The sequence below is a fragment of the Hetaerina americana genome, unplaced genomic scaffold (genome assembly GCF_022747635.1).
Source record: "Hetaerina americana unplaced genomic scaffold, ioHetAmer1.1.p SCAF_12, whole genome shotgun sequence".
NCBI lineage: Eukaryota > Metazoa > Arthropoda > Insecta > Odonata > Calopterygidae > Hetaerina > Hetaerina americana.
In genome coordinates this window covers 15162135-15180752 of record NW_027286292.1, presented here as the reverse complement: position 1 = coordinate 15180752, position 18618 = coordinate 15162135, and the positions used below count along the sequence as shown (strand labels likewise).

At 35.7% G+C, this 18618-nt stretch overlaps 1 protein-coding gene across 1 annotated transcript in view; it reads right to left on the bottom strand.

Annotated features, from left to right (window-relative positions):
- LOC139685814 (mediator of DNA damage checkpoint protein 1) overlaps positions 1-18618 on the bottom strand; it is a 222783-nt gene that overhangs the window by 13329 nt on the left and 190836 nt on the right. Inside the window, exons 15-18 of the mRNA XM_071582932.1 lie at positions 13989-14171; positions 12984-13343; positions 5617-5643; positions 508-648 (exon numbers count right to left, since the gene is read on the bottom strand). Coding sequence (XP_071439033.1) covers positions 508-648; positions 5617-5643; positions 12984-13343; positions 13989-14171 — 711 coding nt within the window. The remainder of the gene's footprint in view (positions 1-507; positions 649-5616; positions 5644-12983; positions 13344-13988; positions 14172-18618) is intronic.

The window sequence follows — 18618 nt, the reverse complement described above, 5'->3', positions numbered from 1 at the left end:
TATAATAACAACAACAATAAATGCACCCAACCAAGATGAATTTACATCCAATATCATGATTATATTACTAAAATGACAGCCAAGTAAAATGGTGCACTAAGGAATGGTCGGCATGAATTGAATGAGACTAGCCATGAAAAATGGTTCTTTTACACAAGAAGGAAACTACTGATGGGAGGAACAAAGCGAAAAGTGATGAGTTAAAAAGCAGAAATCAGTATTTATTCTTGCAGATAAGCAAAAGCTGTACATTTTTTCAGTGGAACAGATACATAAGATTATTTTCATCATTAGGGTTAATGATCATAACAAAATAAAAATTAACAGTTGATGATAAGCTGACACACTGATTCAAATAAAAATACAGTTTGAGTTACAATGTTGTGCATAATGTGAGCGGTTGAAAATGTTTCTGATGACACTAGGTTAGACAAGAAGTCCCTTGATGACTGACGACAGACATTTAACTTGTTAAGGGGACATTTTTTAATCCTACACCGAAGATACCTGGCATCTCATCTACTTGGGCAGGGCTGTCACATGGCACTACTCTAGCTTGCTCTTTGGTGGTTGGGAAATCACCAGGCAGTGAAGATGGTCCTGGAGGGGTCCATACCTTGGCTTCACTATGGGGCCGACTAAGCTCACCTAGAAATTAAAAAAAGGTAATTTGAATTTTTTTTACCACCATTTAGGAAATGGGAATAAAATTCCTAGCAACAGAATGAGAGGCTTTCCTGGTAATATTTTAACAATTATCTCCATTCCCATTGATTCTGTTCAAGTAGTAATTGATCAACCCTAATCTAGATGAGATTTAACCTTAACAAATAATTTCTTAACAGGCTGCTTTGAAATTGGTGACAAAACTCAGAGGCAAGAATATAGTACAGAAAAACGTAATTCAACTCGGGATTATAGAATTCATTAAATATCAAGTAAAAATGATCAAAATATAAGCAATCTCAGTAACTTTAAATCAAAGAAAAAATCATTTAAAAAAGCAAAAATTCAATTTTTTTAAAATTGGAATTTCTTGGCACATGTGTCTCTGCTAAAATATATTATAGCATTTATTCAATATTACTATACATTATGTACCGGAACAAAATAACAAAACATGTCAAATTCTAAAAAATATACCTGAAAATATAAGTGTAAAGAGGTACCATTATTATTGTAATGGATACCTTCATAGTAATTATCTTTCCGAATATTTATCTATAGCAAATCTTTTTGAAACCTCTATTGTCCAAATAGGGTAAAACATTATAAAACTATATCAATTCCCAAATGCAACACCAAATTTAAAGAAAGAATTTGCCTATATCCTAGCTGCATTGTACCCAGCGAAAAAGAGGTTGTGATAGAGATTCAGCAACAAATTGAGTTAAAGATAGATATGTTCCCTGAATTTTCATAAACTCATGCACCCTCCATGCAGAAATACATGTGTGATAAAAATTTATTGCATTCAGTTAGATATTTCAGGCTAATGCAAAAAATAGGTACTTTTCAAGTAAAAATAATACCCATTAAATCAAGTCATCAAGTGACAACAAGTTATATTTTTGGTGATACACCTGTTACTTATCCTCTAATTAGCCAGTAAAATAAAACCATTAGGAATTATATTACAATAGGTAACCACTACATGTGGTAAAATGTGTTTCCTCATTTAAGAAAGAAAATTTGATATCATGTCATGAAACCCTACATCACAGCATGTACAATACCTGAAACTTATCCATTGGATAATTTTTCTATTTAAGGAAAATATTATGCAGGATAATCACCAAAAATGAAAAAAAGAAATGGTCTCTCTACCACAAGCATGTTTGCACAATTGGAAGCAAAATCAATCCATCAAAAAATGTAGATAAGTCTTGGAAATGCCTTTAAAATTAAGAATAAAAGTTGACATTGTAAATTAGTTGCCATTCCACTCAGCAGATGCAGACAGCAGGATGCATAAAGATTAATTAGTTGTCCTTAAATAAATCATGCGAAAATGATCAATCATGCCACTCAAAAGACATGTGAAGTGTCAAACCTGGTCATTTCTGAAAGGGCCTAATGCCCAGAACATTTTAGTACAGAAAACTGATCTTGATTACCAATGACTGTTGGTCTAAAAATTTCATCATTATTCTTGCATTAACCATTGATGTATGACTTAAATGTAGGGGAAATTTCATTTCTTATGGACCTTCAAAATATGTTGGTGTGATCCATTTGTCAGCACTGATAATGTCTATTGCCCAACTTTAATATGATGCTTATAGACAGAGTCAGTTTTGGTATTACACAGACATTATTGGCAAAACAGTTTAGGTAGTGGCTATTTGCTGCCTCTTTTTGTCAGTAACTATTATTGGAATAACTCAGGAAACATCATCCTCTTCATTTACTCTGCTTACAGGTCACTGCCACGTCTGTCAAGAATTGAATCACAATATTTATCAGATTTGTCATTAAATTTTATCATTGCCCTCATATTAGTATCCATAGTTCTAACATCCTCAATGCAAGGAAAATTGTTATCAAAATAGAATAAACATCAATATTTACTCATTTTAACATCAATCAGAGCTGGTTACTGTATTTTCCAAATTACTGAAAGAAAACTGATGTTGAAGGGAAATATTTTACAGCATGCCTCTGTTATATATTTTCATCTGGGTTATACTAAAAGATTCAGAGCAAGCATTTGGCTCCAGTAATACACTCACTAACATCAGCATAGGCAATAAATAAACAAAATCGTTTCCAATATAAGGATCTCTGCTATTTTTACTTTTAATGGAATACTATAGATTATCTTATGCAGGAAACATGAAATAATTGGGTGTTTGAGTGCTGTAAAGACATCATAAAAATATAAGTCCTTGTCTCTTTTAAGCTTCATTATACATTGTAAAGAGATGCCCACACCCACCCATACTCATTGACTCACCCCCTATCCAACCAGCTCACCCTAGAATCAACCCCCTAAAAAATCAGACTCAAACTTTTTATTATTTAAACAGTAGTTTACTGGGTTAGGGTAGGTTTTGAATGGACCACTATTACAATTCCAAGTTCAGACTAGCATTGCAAATATATCCATAAATGCTATTTTATATGTCACAATAATTTGTCCTTTATTTCTGCATACCTCACTCAATTTTGCATAAAATTCTTATTCTTTTCTACCTCCTACTTGCTATATCAGCATTCCACAGAGTATTGCCATTTGGAGCATCCAATTTTGTCTCAGAATTGTCATTTTATCTTGCATACACCTAGCCAGCCCTCTTCATATTTTCTGCCTTGCAATACAATAAACTTCTCTTCAATTCGGCATAAATTCTATCTTCCTTCATTCCATTCAACTATTTATCTTTTACTGCTCCATACTCGCATGCCTAATGTTCTCCCTCTATCACAGTCTTCAATATTCCATCATCAATCAAAATGCTTTGCATCCTGCTTTCCTGCTCTCTCTGAATTTCTAACAATAACTCTCTCTCCTCTATTACCATACCCATTACTCTGTTGTACATTTTTATTTATGTCCATTTTACCTTTTCATTTTTCTCCGTACCCACATCTCAAAAGCCTCCAATCTAAGTGATAACTGATAAATATTATCATCCTAGCATTGCACCTCAGCAAAAATTTTAATTTTTTGCCAAATATTCATTTTCCTAAGAACTTTATGGAAAATTTTTTCTTTACCCTCCACCCTTTTTAATGAGTAAGTTTGAGTCCTAACATCCCTGTGGACACCACTGACTTAGAGTAGTATTTTTCACCCAGGTAATTGAAATTATTTCGATCATTGCTCAAAGAAGGCCCTCCAACAGAACATAACTACCAACAATTTAAAAGTTATAGCAAGAGAGATGGGCAATAATAATAAGTGGATGCTCACTCATGGAGAGAGAGATGGCAAGAGCAGCTTTAAGCAATAGGATTTTAGGAAATATTACGTGTAAATGGTGTTAAATCAGTGCATCCATTATAGAATGTTTTGATCCCTCATTCATAGGTAATTCATGGACTTCTCTAGAACCCTATAGTGCCTCTGTACAGAATTGTTTACATTCCAAAGTGTAATCTTTCTTCTTGTCGGGCAGATTGCTTATTCACAATTGCTTAAATGTCACCAAGCATAGGGAATGCCACACAGCAAATTCAGTAATTCACAGAGCAGCCAGGTATTTGTTATCTGTCTCCTTGCAGCTTCCATGCAGTCACAGTTTTCCCATGACCCCCATGAATAATGTCAGAGCAGGAAGATGTGCTACTTATTGAAGCTAACCAGTTTTTTCAAAGGAAAATATGAAATGCATATAACCCTTGTGTGGACTTATTAATTTTGAAAAGGGGCTCTTTTATGCCCTATGGGTAACCTATAAAGTTAGAACATAGAGAGTTTTGAATTTGGCACAATGGATGAAAGATGGTCAGAATTGAATTTGGACTCACTTAGATCATGAGTAAGGCATTCTTTGCTGTGGGTATGAATTATATTAATGCACATTATAATGTGTTCCCATTCAATGCCAAGAACATGAGTTCTCGTCAAAATACCTATTGGTGCACAGGTTTTAGATACAGCCAAGTCCACAGAACAGTCCATGGAAGCTATTCAAGAATGTATTTTTTCAATAGTCCTGAAACTCTATAAAATAATGAGAATAGCTTTCATGTCATTTTTTGAAACTCATAATTGCGTAAATTTCAGAATGGTTGAAGAGTCAGTTCACTGGAATGAATTTAAGTATGCTCTAAAATTTAAGTATAATCTAAATATTCATACATAGGTGGCCCCTTGTTTTCAATGGTCAGTTTATAAACTGGGATCAATAAAGGTAAAAGAATGCCTTATGTTTTCAATCAAAGGTTTCATGCTGGACTAGTAAACTTTCTGGGTGGGGAAGGCCATTTGAAAATTATTCAGTGTCAAGTATACTGATTTTGAAATTCATGAGTCGTTGGTCAAAATTCTGTTGAATACTTGGGTTTAGAAATATACTGAATATGCGTGTTCTATTATGTCAATCTCCAGAGCAAATGGTTTCTAAAAACACTGCTAGTATAAGAAAACTATTTCAGTTTAATGCAATTTCTTTGGATCTCCACTGAAACTAAATACTTCTTGTTACCTTTCCTACATTGTGCATAATATTCACCACATCAGCGTGAACAATATGCACAATATGCATTATCATAATTCCAAGTAGTACTTCATCAAAACATTTCATTCCTGGAACAATTTTTGTGCAATACCCATTTATGTTAAATTAAGTAGACTTTTCAGGACTGAGAAAGTCTATTATTTTTCATTTCTGGGATATGAAAGTATTCACTTATTAAAATCAGAATTTAGTAACTTGGTAATTTACAACATAAAAGCCCTTATGACCAGTCATTAATAAAGGTTCTTCTTGTGCCAAATACATTTCTGTTGTGACAAAAATTGTTTTATGCATAAAAATGGATATGAAAAACATGGCTAAAATATCTTAATAATGTGTGCACTAAGCAGTAAGATATATTCTGCCTAAAATGCACTAAAAGCAAACCAAATAAAAGCCAAGATTACATCAAAATTATCCAGTTTCATACCTCGGTATAGCTTCACATTTGGCATAGCTACAAGAAAATGATCACTCATGACAGCTCGTATATGCACACCTTAAATGATCCATGCACTCAAAAGACATTGTATACCATAAATTTGTATATTTACATACAAATTTGAGGGATGTAAAAATCTACACATAAACAGAAATCAACCAAAGCCAACGTTTAAGAAAGAATGTAGTTATCAATGGAATGTATTTATTTAGAAGTTAATTTGTTATATTTTAGGCTTAATTAACAAATTTAAATAAAATGAAGTTTTTATCACCAAATACTTGAACTATCTTCAAACTTCTTGCCAATTCACCACTGAAAATAATTCAGCAATTGCATTATCAAAATAATAATGGCCATAATACACAGCCCATAAGATGCACTTTTTTACACTAAAAGGTGGTCTAAAATCAACCTGCATCTTATGGGCTGGGGGTATATGGGTATAACTTTGCCCTATAAGCGCAAGCTGATTCATCAGAAAAATGCTTACTCTTTAGTATTTTTTCTGGTATCAGGCATAGAAAATGGTTGCCTTTATTACAAACTTCGATAATATCACTGTTTTGAATCAATAGTAAGTAAGCAAGAGAGGTTTAATATTTCATTCAAAGACTTCCTAAAAAAATTCCCAAATAAATTGTAAATGTATACAATATAGTGTATTTAATGTCATGTCACATGTGGTGCCGCTGTGAAATGAAACATACTTTGAGCAAATGGAGATGCTGCCCCTCTGCTAATGTATACATAAATACAAACATTGTATCTCTCCCAAAATAATTGGTGTCTACACCAAGGTGTCCTTGGTGTCTAACCTGATGTAACTTGAAGGTATCGTAAAGGCATAGACATTGGTTGCTATAAATAGAAATTTTGATAATATCAAAATAAAAGCAGGATATAAGCATCTGTTTAAAGTTAAAAGGATAATAACATCATGGGATCTTAAGAGAGAAGGTTGTCATCAATTTATACTGAATTCATATTGAAGTGGTTTTCAAGAGAGTTGTTTTGGCATTTTCTTGAAAAACAGTGAGTTGAAATATGCCAGGTATCAATGCATAAGATACCAATTTTAGCCCTTTGGTTGCGGCATTCTGATCATTTTCTTGCCATTCTGTGTGGGAAAAGGTGATGTATCATAGCCCTCTTTTCCATGGGTTGGAAGCAAAGCAAAGCATTTTTATCTTTTCTCATGTTCCAAAGAGCAGCCATTGATTTGTTCTGTTTTCAGGAGTTTTCCAAGCCCAGCTCATGGTGGAACTCAGGAGATACATATGTACTAGTTGAAAAAGACTTAGAGAGGAAGGATCTGCCCATTATGGATGAGTACATGGCCACAGGGTATGAGGCCATACTCCTAATATGTTGTACCAACTGGAAACAAATTACCATACATGTATACTACACGTGTTAATTGCAGGACTAAAGACCTGATGTGCAGTGCAGCTATTTGTACCCCTTGTCCTCTTTCTAAGGACCCTGAGCATCATCATTGGAGATTTTAACACTCTAATCTCCTGAAATTCTCATTTGTAGTGTTCTCCAGCTCCAATAACGGTGCTGGTTAGCTCATCACCCCATTCCCGACAGATCTAGGATCAACGCCTCCTCAATCCCTCCGAGTAAAGTACCTGGGTGTGACCCTTGATAACCGTCTCACTTTTAGGAACCACTTGAGGGAGTTCTGAGGATGGACCATTCACTGTTGTAATCTCTTGGTGGCTGTCTGGGTAAATGGCCATGGAAGTTCCGCTGGGTATGTTATCAAAAAAAGCTTAAGTACGACCTGTTATGGAGTACTATATGCTGTCCTCGCTGTTCTTCTGTATAGGTATTTACTTAACCCTTTCACGTCTCTGGAACGATGAATATATTTGCATACTTCTTTTGAATAACGATAGGGATAAGGGCTTTAAACTGTGATGGTCAGGCACCACCAAATTTCGACTGAGTATAGAATGTGTTTCTAAATAGAAATAAAATTTTCTGTAATCTTTTACAGCTACTATTCTCCAGTATAAATAATAGCAGAAGAAAAACGTACTTTTCCATGGAATTTTAGTATTTGGTAGAACGCGTTTTCTTGTGAGATGCCAACAACAGGGACCTGATGATGCCGTATTACGGTGATAAGCATTGTACCAATTAGTGCTTTTCTGTGGAAAATACATTCATCCTTCTGTTATTAAGGATGTATAAAACTTCCACGCAGTGAAAATTGAACCCATAGGATATAATCAGAAATTTCAAATTTTGGCGGAATTTGATTGCTTAATATATTACAATGAAAAAATGTAATACTTTTTCTAGCAATATGTACTTAAAGTTACCTTTTTATTCTTTAAGGGTTGTTAACCCTAACTAACGGTAGATTCTTTGGGTAACCTTTCGTCTTCATTCAAGACTTTCTAGATGAATCAAGTTTGGGCTGAAAATGTTCCCTCAGCGTCCCGAAGCCTTCCCCAAAATCTCGTCAAGGTAGAAGAATTGCCATCGAAGAGTCTCCATCGCTCCCGCCTCGTTACAGAAGCCAAAGAAGTATCTAACCACCCGCAAATATTCAACCGAGAGGATGGTTACCCACTCCCAGGCGCTTAAAAGTGCTCATTTTGCCAAGGAGAGACCGAATTGGGCGAGAAAGGCAAGGGCTTGAGCACTGGTTTAGCGGCGATGAGTATCTTAAAGCTTCATGGCTTCCGGGATTCCTCTACGAGGATCTGCTTTCGTAGAAGAATACCGAAAGCCGCGAAGCCTTCGAAGATAAGTCTCTCCTTATTAAAGGGGACATGACCAAAGAAGCACCTATATAGGTCGTGCATTTTCCTCCAAAGTCATTCCACCTGAAGAAATTTCCTCCTGGAGAATTTGGATGTCTATGGCCGTCTAGGGAATTCAGTAGAGAACTATTTTCAACATAGGTTTCTCATAAACTGAGCTGTGATGGCTTTGTCAATGAAAACAAATCATCTATTGATCGACTTATGTGTTGACTACCAGTTTACGAAATTTGTATTGAAGCGTGCAACACACAATTTTTGTGACTAATGGAAATTTTATCGGACGTTAAGAAATATTTAAGCCTTTTAGCACTCACTGGTACACATTCACAACATTATAAGTTGCCGGAACTACTAGTTTTCTACACATATGTGTATTCTTGGATTTAAAATATAACTCAGCGTTCAATGTTTCAAATATTTTTAAATTTCGGCCAGCAATCGCTGGTTTTGAGCAAATCCCAAATGAAATTAATTAAGTTTGATATCATACAAAATATTTATTTCTACAACAGGAAAGACATATTTGTACTATGATAGAGGACACATCTTTCGCATTAAAAACGCCCATATATTTACTTCACTACTAAGCTCATGTAGTTTTGAAGCAGTTGAATTAAAAGATTATCAAGTAATTTAAAAATGATCACAATCAAACTTTTTCTGGAAAACGTAAAAATAGAGTTAAACTCGATGGTTTCAGGCTTCACTTTGTGGAAATCCATTCTAATAAATCAAAAGAGAGATGGTACTTTTTTCCACACTTTATTTTACAAGTCGACCGGTTTCGTCGCATAGGCGACATCATCAGGTCAGACCTGATGATGTCGCCTATGCGACGAAACCGGTCGACTTGTAAAATAAAGTGTGGAAAAAAGTACCATCTCTCTTTTGATTTAGTAAAAATAGAGGCCGATAATGTGGCAGACCAAGCAGAGGGCAGCTGAAACAACCGTGATATAAGATGTATTAATTCCATGGAGTAAGTCTGAACAAAAGGAATCAAACGCAAAAATGAACTTGAGATATTTGATCGAGGTACAGTTTTAAGAGTCGCAAAAGTGACATTGTAGCCATTATCATCCCGAAACTGTGAGTCACGTCCAAAGGAATGCACTCGAAAACTATGGTTCTCTAGTACGTGATATTTAAAATACCAGAGCTGTTTTCTGCGTAACATCTTCTATTCTGGCAATTGTATTCTGTATCTCAGAGTCAATGCAATTTCATGACTTCTCCTCTACTTTTATCAGTCAAAACGACTGCTTGTATGCAAACAAATTATAAATAATTTATTGCTTTGGGTCAAACTCATGGTGAAAACGTTTCCACAGAAAATTTTAGGAAAAATAATCCTTGCGCGGGATAATCTTAACTGCTCACCATTAAAAATGCCTCTACTTGGAGAGCCTTCAGGCCATGTAACAAAGGCCAACGGATGCTAACAGAAATAAAACATTTTTGAATGTCAATGAGTAGCTATTATACAGGAGCGAGTAGCCTTGCTCTGCGTATTTGGAAAAAGAGGGATGGAAAAAACAACGGCCATATTTTTTTAACGTTCTACCAAAAACCCACCTAAAAGAAAGCCAGTCTAATTAAACAACTAAATGGTAAGTTAACAATAGTTTTATATATTTATGTTCAAGCTTTATTTCCTGCTTCAAAAATCAGCAATAATAGGCCGCTTTTAAACACGAGAACATTCAGAGTTACTTTAAAAGTTTTGATATTTTTGTTAACAGTAGAATAAACGATTTTTCGTCGGGTTATAAATGCGAATCTCTTGTCTAAGTATAGATACTAAGTGCAAGACTTTCGAGCCCACTATTGAACGTGTTGATTGCCTTCTGCTTTTTAAATGTTTGATCTGAAATTGCCTTTAAACGTCAAATGCGCATGTGCTCAATTAATGTTTCATGTATTAATTCCGATATAGCTCTCAAGAGTCGCATTATAATCCCCATTTTAAAATTGTGTATTACAAATTTTCCAAAAATGACTTTACTAAAATGTCAAAGAGAATAAACTTAAGCTGGATTTAATAGATAACCAGGCTATTTCAATTATGGTCGATAATGAATTTTCTTTGCAATACACAAATACTGATGCTACTTATCTACAAACATTAATTTTTTTCCTGAATGAATTCTCATATTTTCAAAGTTTTCTAGAGAACGTATAGTTGTTATGCTTCTCACAGCTGTCGTAGAGCATGCATTAAAAAACCATGGAAAAGATAGTAAATCAGTTTTAAAAAAGCATTTCATCATAGATTTCCATCCAGAAGCGGGTAACATTTAAGAAGGAATGATTTTATTTTTGACGTTTTTAAAAGCCTCTGTAAACCATCTCTGCCAATGCACTTATCTACGTTTGCTAAACTTTAAAACCATTGTAGAAAAACTGCTACTTACAAATTTCTATCCGTTTTCAGCTCTATGATAATAAGAAAAGCTTATTATCAAGTAAGAGAAAATAAATGATACCCGCAAGAGATACCTCTCGCTTTTCATTTATCAATACCTTGCTGAAGTTACACGCCCAGCTTTTTAAAAATGTATCTTAATTGAAATGAAATTTCAGGGGGCGTACGAAATTATTTTCAATTTCCCCATATGGTCATACACCTCCATAAAGAGCGTGGCAAACCCTTCTTCGATGCTAATAGTTTTTGGTATGTCGTGAATCCCATTTACCTACTCTTCTTCAAGATAAAACCCAAAACATCTTTTTTGGCAAATTCCTTGCGCCAGCAGTCATCGAGTTTTCATCCGCGGTGTGTGTAAACTCGCATTGTCTCTAGCCGGGAAATGGCCCGGTGAGAAATTAACCTTCACGGAGGTTCCTACCGCTTTGATATGCTTTCGATAAGTGTAATCTGAACTTAAAAAGCTACTTGTTCACTACTTGTCCATTTGATCAACCTTCATTGATGGGTGCGCGATGTTGAATTGAAGTTGATGGAAGATTCTGTGTTTAGAGCGTTCCGTAATTGATCATAGATTCTGGACTCTATTCCGAATCACGCCTTTGGACACCCCCGCTTCACTCTTGCGCTTTATTTCGGGTAGTGGATCTTTCTACAAAACCTGGTACAGGGAAGTAAATTGGCCACCATACCCTGATGCGTGAATTTTGCATGTAGGGTGAATTATGTGAGGTCTACCCTCACCTGCCAAACAATTTCTTTGGTTGATTATGGTGATAATAGTGATATATACATATGAACAACAAATTTCAACTTTGGAAGTTGCCTTAAATTACATGGTTTAACGGGGGGATGAGATCGGAGTGGGAAGTGTTTTGTTTTCGGGGAGCACAGAGGGAGAAAGGATGAGGTCAAATGGAGGGTGAGCGTTGTTGGGAGTATGAAATTAAGAGGAGATGCGAGAGGGTAGGGCACGCTGTGTAAAGGGCATTCGGAGAAATGAGGGAGTGTGTGAAACCGCGGAGGCTGTGCGGGATCGTGGAGAGAGAATCAGCGCAAAATACGATGGGAACGATGGCGGCCTTTCATTCAATACGAGAGCAAACTTAAGTTCAAACGGTTACGCCGATTAGGAAAGATGGAGATGCCGAAGTGATCCAAGAATTCATCTATAGATGAGCCCCAAAGAGAAGAGACACGGTGACTGATTGCAGCAAGGAAGAACTTTCATCGGGCGGCGTGGAGAATATATTATGGTGGACCACACTGGAGGGAAATGTATCAAAGATGGCAAAATCGATCCAGTTGATCTTGTTTTTCGGGCATTTAGATCATTTGAATCAGTAAACCTATGGAATAGACAGAAAAGCGATATGGCTTCTACATGCTTAGTTTAATACGGAGGGAAAAAGGTAGCTCTTCTTCGAAAAGGACAATAAAAACGTTAAGACGTCTTAGGTCGACCCATGGATCGACCCCTCCCTCTCCAAGTGATGCTCTTGCACTCTAAGGAAAGGTAATTCTCGAATCATTCGCTACGTTTAGCAATATATGTATTTAAATTTTTCCTCGAGACGAGATTATTTACATTTGGAATAAAAAGAAAGGATGTGATATTAGTGCTTAGTAATTAACACCTACCGTAGAGAAGTCTTTCGATTGTTGCGATTGCTCCCAGTTGTTTCACCTTGTTTCCACCAGGTCTAATTCTATGTTCAGCGTGAATGTCATATTTATTTATGTTTTAGAATTACTAAGAAATCTGTGCAATTTTTGCTTTGGAATAGTCAGTATGCCAATTTAACTACTAATGAATCCCACTGAATGATTTTCAACGATGATTGGCTTATGCTTTAATTACCAAGCATATACATATGTTTTCACTGATAATGCCTGGTGAAAAATTTAAATAGCTCATAATTAAAAGCCTAAGATGTTAAGAAAAAATATAATCATAGGTATGGTTAAGAAATTATGAAAATACAATTGCTCTCGTCAGCTATGTAATTCAGAATAATATGCGCTCGATGCATAGAAAGTGACGCTAAAAACCTATTTTGAAAGTGAAATAATTACTTCCCTGCAGCCAGATAATTTTCCAAAGCATTTAAAGATGTCAATATTAGGGAACTAAAGCTCACCTTCCAGAACGTTCTGCGTGACAGTAAATGTCTTCCCTGTATCCAATGGCACTGTCCAGTTGACTGGTTCTGGAGACCGCATCAGTATCTGCTCCGGTGATTTGACCCGCGTAGGCTCGGGAGGCGACTTCACGAGGGGCTCATCCAAATGATTGGATGGAACTTCTTCCTCCCACGAACCTTCACCATTTATCTGAGACAGCTGCTCAGCCGCGGGTGGCGCTGTACTCGGAGGTTCCTCGTTTGCCTCGGGAGCGGAATCTGGAGGCTTTGCTGGCTCGCCTCCATCCGGTGGCGCAGCGACAGCAGTGTCATCTTTCTCCAAAGCTTTTGTCTCCTGTGAGTCTGCAATATCCATAACTAAACGATCAAAATAATAAGTAATGTACGGTGAGCATTTGAGAGCATTCAAGGATTCCATTACATGTACCTACAATTAATATTATCAGATTTATGTTTTCAGTTTAGCATGCAATATAAAAATATTTTTCCTTAAGTAAAGGTTCTGGAGGTTATAATAGCAAGTCATTATATTGCAAGATAAGGGATATAAATATATAAGATAGGCACAAGACGAAGGGTACTTGCTCTTCGTACGATAGTTGCTACAAGCCAACTACTCTAAGATGGAATTACAATGTTTTAAGCAATGTAGCATAACTAATTTATAGTATTAACAATGTCTGAAAAAGAGCAATATACCTACACTCATATTTATTTTTATGGGTACCTATGTTAAACCTGTAATGAAAAGGAGTGATGAAAAACCACTAATAAAATGTGGAATTTAGGAATATTTTATGAATCATGGAGAACTACTAACTTTTCCTAATAAAACTAAGAAAGAAGTAAAAAATAAGCAAAAGGAAGGAAAAATCTTACAGTGAGTGTTAATTTCTCCTATGACTTCCCTTCATTCTTATATCTCTCTTTTTCATTTTGCAGACATTCGGATTTAATTTCAGCTTTACATGAAATAGTTTTAATGCTAATTCAACTACTTACTAGTATCCTTTTTCTCCTGATTTTTGCTTCTGTCCCCTTTCAATTTAGTAGTCTGCACTCCATTCACAGATTTGGCAGGTATAGTTTTAGGTTTCATAGCATGATGGGGTTTGCTTTCTTCATTTCTCAAAGGAACAGAGCTACTTTTGGGGCGGGTATGGGAAGTGTGAGTGGTCAGAGAGGCTAGAAGAGGTGAGAAGCAGTTATAATAAATTAGCTTTCAACTATAAAAATATAAGTATGCTGACTATCTCAAATATTTAAGTAACCTACTTGAAACTACTAATGTACTTCTCAGAAAGCATTCTAAGAATAAAAAAGAGATACACCCACAGGAATAAGACTTTTCAACAAAAAATATATAACCAAGGATTTCAGCAATTCAGATGAATAACTAATAAAATGACCATTCCAGCAAATATTGTCGCATTGGCTTGATATTTGACTATACTATCATTGATTCTATGGCTATGTAAGTGGTATGGATTTCATATTGTAAAACATGAAAATAAATAATCACTCTCTACTTAAAATAAAATTCATGTTTTCAGTAAAGTAATGAGCAAGAATTTTAAGATGATGAACTAACTGTAGATAATTTATAACAATTATAACAGCATTTCCTTGATGTAGAAGCAATTATGATATAGGAATCAGAGAAGAATATTTAGGGGATTTTTGCCCATAGTTTTAAAGATTAAATCAGAATAAACTAAATAAAATTATGGCGAATGAGAAGTAATTGCCGTTATGTACGCGAAATTCCAGCAGCACACCTCACATTAAGGCTTAAGATCTGCAAGATGATTAATTTCCATAGTGTAGGACAAACGGCAAGGATTTGAATACGGAAGAAATCTAAAATACATTATACTGAGCACAATAAGCAATCCCTCTATTGTACCTTACATTCTTCGGTTTTTCCTAATTCAAAAGCTAGCACGGAATTATTACAACTTTTCTGGTTCTATTGCAGCAAATATATATATATATATATGTATAAATATATATTACTCCCGCAAGAGAAATATAAGGCTTGGGCTTGAGTGAAGCCAGAGCGTTCATTAGACGGCGATGGTCTTAATTTTTTAGTGGATGCATGTCGAGCAGGTTGAATGTTTCTGCGCTGTAAATGAATAAATAATTACATCAATAACCATATGATATAATATCAACATGAAATAGCATTACTTCCTTACTCACTACTTAATACGACTATAGTCCCGAAAAATGTGTGAAAGAGTGGGTAACAAATTAACAAATCTGTGCGTTGATTCATAAAGTGATAAATGCGTTCGTTTCAATTTGCTCATAAACTAAGTGCAAAATTGTGCACAAACTAAACAGCCAATGTCTCAGGGATCATCGGAGAAAGCGTTTACAGCAACGTGCCTACGTTCAATACGAAGGCATCTTCAAGGCCTTTAATGCATGCTGTCACAACTTTTCTGATTGAAGGGAGCGATTTCCAGATTTTTTGACATGAATAGTATTAGCCGAGTTCCTCGCACTTCCTAAGGACTCAACCGCAGAAAATAAGGGCTAAATGATGTCTTAAGCGTTAGGTTATATACGTGTTCTCAAATGTAAGGTATCTGGGTGAGACACTTCCTGCTTGCAAATCAGCCCACGCCACTCTGAAAGCGGAGGAAGACTCCCTTTTCGAAACCAACTTTCAATATGAAAGCTATATTATGTCTAGGTTTCTAAAATCTTCCGGAGTGAAAAAATGACTTTTTATTTTATTGATGACTGAGTGATGTGCTAACCCGGAAGCGGCGGCCGTTAAAAAGCTTGGTAAGCTTTGTAATTCACAAGAATCACCTGGATGCACTGAAAGTTGCCCTCCGTCAAAGGAATCACTCATTCTCTGGGTCTTGCACGGGTGGAGGCCAAGCAGGGGCCTCCAATCGATCCCGATGTGCATCGAGTATTGAAATGATCAACATCGTGTACTGCGCGACGGGTTGTTGGAACTGGCTATGTTGCCAGAGGATAGAGGTGTTTTCCAGGTCGGGGAGATTTCTCAGAACATTTGAGTCTTGCGTAAGTGGTGTGTGGATTCGCACGCCCTGGGATTTCAAGGTTGAAAGAAGAGCGAGATAATCATGGACTAGGGTGAAAAGGACGAGGAGGAAGACGCACACGCCTCAATTTCCGAATTTTGGTCAGTGCCTGCCTCACGAGCGAATGATGTCGGAATCGTTACCGTGATTTCACACGGAGGTCGGCGCGGTCAGTGGACCAGAAAGCGCCGTCGGGGTAAAATGGGCGGTGGTATGGCGATCGATCATTGAGTGATGGGAAGTAAAGTGGATGTTTAGTCAGCATAAAAGTTGGAGAAGTCGTACATGAGCAAACGATGATCTAGGATTGCGGAGGGGCAAGTACGTGGGCCAGTATCATGCCATGCACGAAACCGGGCGTCGTGGTATCATTGGTTGTGTTGCAATCCGGCGGTGGTTGGAACAAGTCGATTGTATTTCCTGGCACTAAAGGAATTACGAAAGCATTTCGGCTCGTAAAATATCTTTTCGCGGTAAAAAATTGAGAATGAATAGCGAAACTTATATTAATTTCCTGTTAGCATAAAAGTTTCATGTAAATGATTCTTGAAAGAGATTAAAGCCTCAATTTATGTTAATGCGTCTAAATTTTGCATTTAAATAACCATTCTGAAAGTAATGTCCAAATCAGAGAATTTTGTAATTTGTTAATGCAGACATTGCGAGACAACTAACTCAGCGAAGGATAACACTCACACAAATAAAGGGATATGAAAAAAGCCTTCGAGTTTTATAAATAACATAAATATAACGTTAGTATCGGTTAAATGTAAATATATGAATAAGCAACCCCACGAGAAGTGAGTGAAGGAAAATAGGAAAAACTACGCTCATGCAAACAAATGAAAGAGCAGAATAAAAATAGTAATTTTGGTGCAGAATATATCCATAGCAAGAATGCAGCAATAAAAAATTAAAAGGGTTAAAGGGAAAAAACTGCTTTTGGAGCATGTAATTGGAATTAACATGTTTTGAGTTTCAAAAGGTGATGACAAATTTGCAAATATTTTCTGTGAGTTTTTCTTCGGCCTCTTTGACGAGTATGTAATTAAAGCGAAGGTGGCTTTAGGAGAAAATACTTTGAATGGGTCTCGTTGAATGTGCATACGCTGATTTAATTCCACTGTCTGTGACTATGTACATAATTTAGCTCGGTCTCCAATTTTTATTTGATGATTCCTAATGATAATGAATATGATGTCTGAATTATTTGATTGAAAAGTTAAAAACACTACAAGAAAAATGCCATATTTTTCTTGTGGTATGAAAAAAATGGCAATCTAAAAATATGATCTTTATATTTTTCGCACTATTTACATAACCATTAAGTGCGAATTTAATGATTTTTATACTCAGTAAATGAAAAATCAACGTTACTATTAGAATTTGAATTCGTTTATGGCCTAGGGTAAGGTACCAATTTTATCGTTTCATATTCCCACGATATTTTATGTAACCGGTACATAATAGATAAATAGAATCAAAGTTAATAAATGTTTATAAGAACAATACATCGGAATAATAAAAGTCTCATACTTTCCACACAACGTCACTCCCTCACTCATTGCACATGGGGATACTCAGGACGGACTTATGAAAATGGATGTACTATGGATTGATCATTCGAATTTTATGACGATTTAAACGTTTGAAATATAAAATAAATAAAAATTGGACACTAACACGTACTAGCCCATTATTTCATGAAATTAAGTAAATCATAGGGCACAGAATGGCATAATCTACAACGTCTTACGGCTTAAGGGAACTTGGCATAATTGCAACGATATCGAATATTTGTCTGTTAAAGATAGATAATAAGGGTGTTGGCTTTGCGAGTCATAAAAGTTACCTACTTTATCAGGCCGATTAGGTCAAAGAGAAGATTGATTAAATTTGCGTGGGTTGCCTGCTTTTCTAAGATACACAGAAACCGGCAACGACGTTTTAATAATTTATAGTCACCCTTAAAAATTTTCTCCAAGAGAAAAAACTATATTAAGGAAGAGTGTACATTTTTGAAATTACGATAAAAAATTGTAGCACAAGGGATCTTAAAAATAGGAGAGAACCATGGATTAAGTCGGTAGGATAACAAGGGTTCATATTTACTGCTAAACGATAATAGAAATGCCGAATGAAATATTACTAATAATAGCCCAGTAATAGTATCATACATTATAATTGTGATAAGATGATTACAGTATGATCAAATAAAGAGCCGATTAAATGTAAAATCCCATCATAGGTTTCTATTGTATAAAGATTATTACCGAGTACGCAAGCGCAGGCTGTAATGGTATCCACACCATGCAGTGCAGCAGTGAATTTTGGAAATGGCGAGAAAAAGATCAGCAGTATCTTTGTTTAGGAAGATGTCATATGAGGGAGTGTTTGAATATAAATTTTGAAAAGGTTAGCGTCGCAGAAAACAAAAATTATGAATAATAATACACTCCTAAAGCCCCAACAATAAATGAATTGGCAAAAAACTTCACGTAATTATGAATGATCATGAAATAATAGTCCATATGATTCTCATTTAATTTGTGAGCCAATTTTTT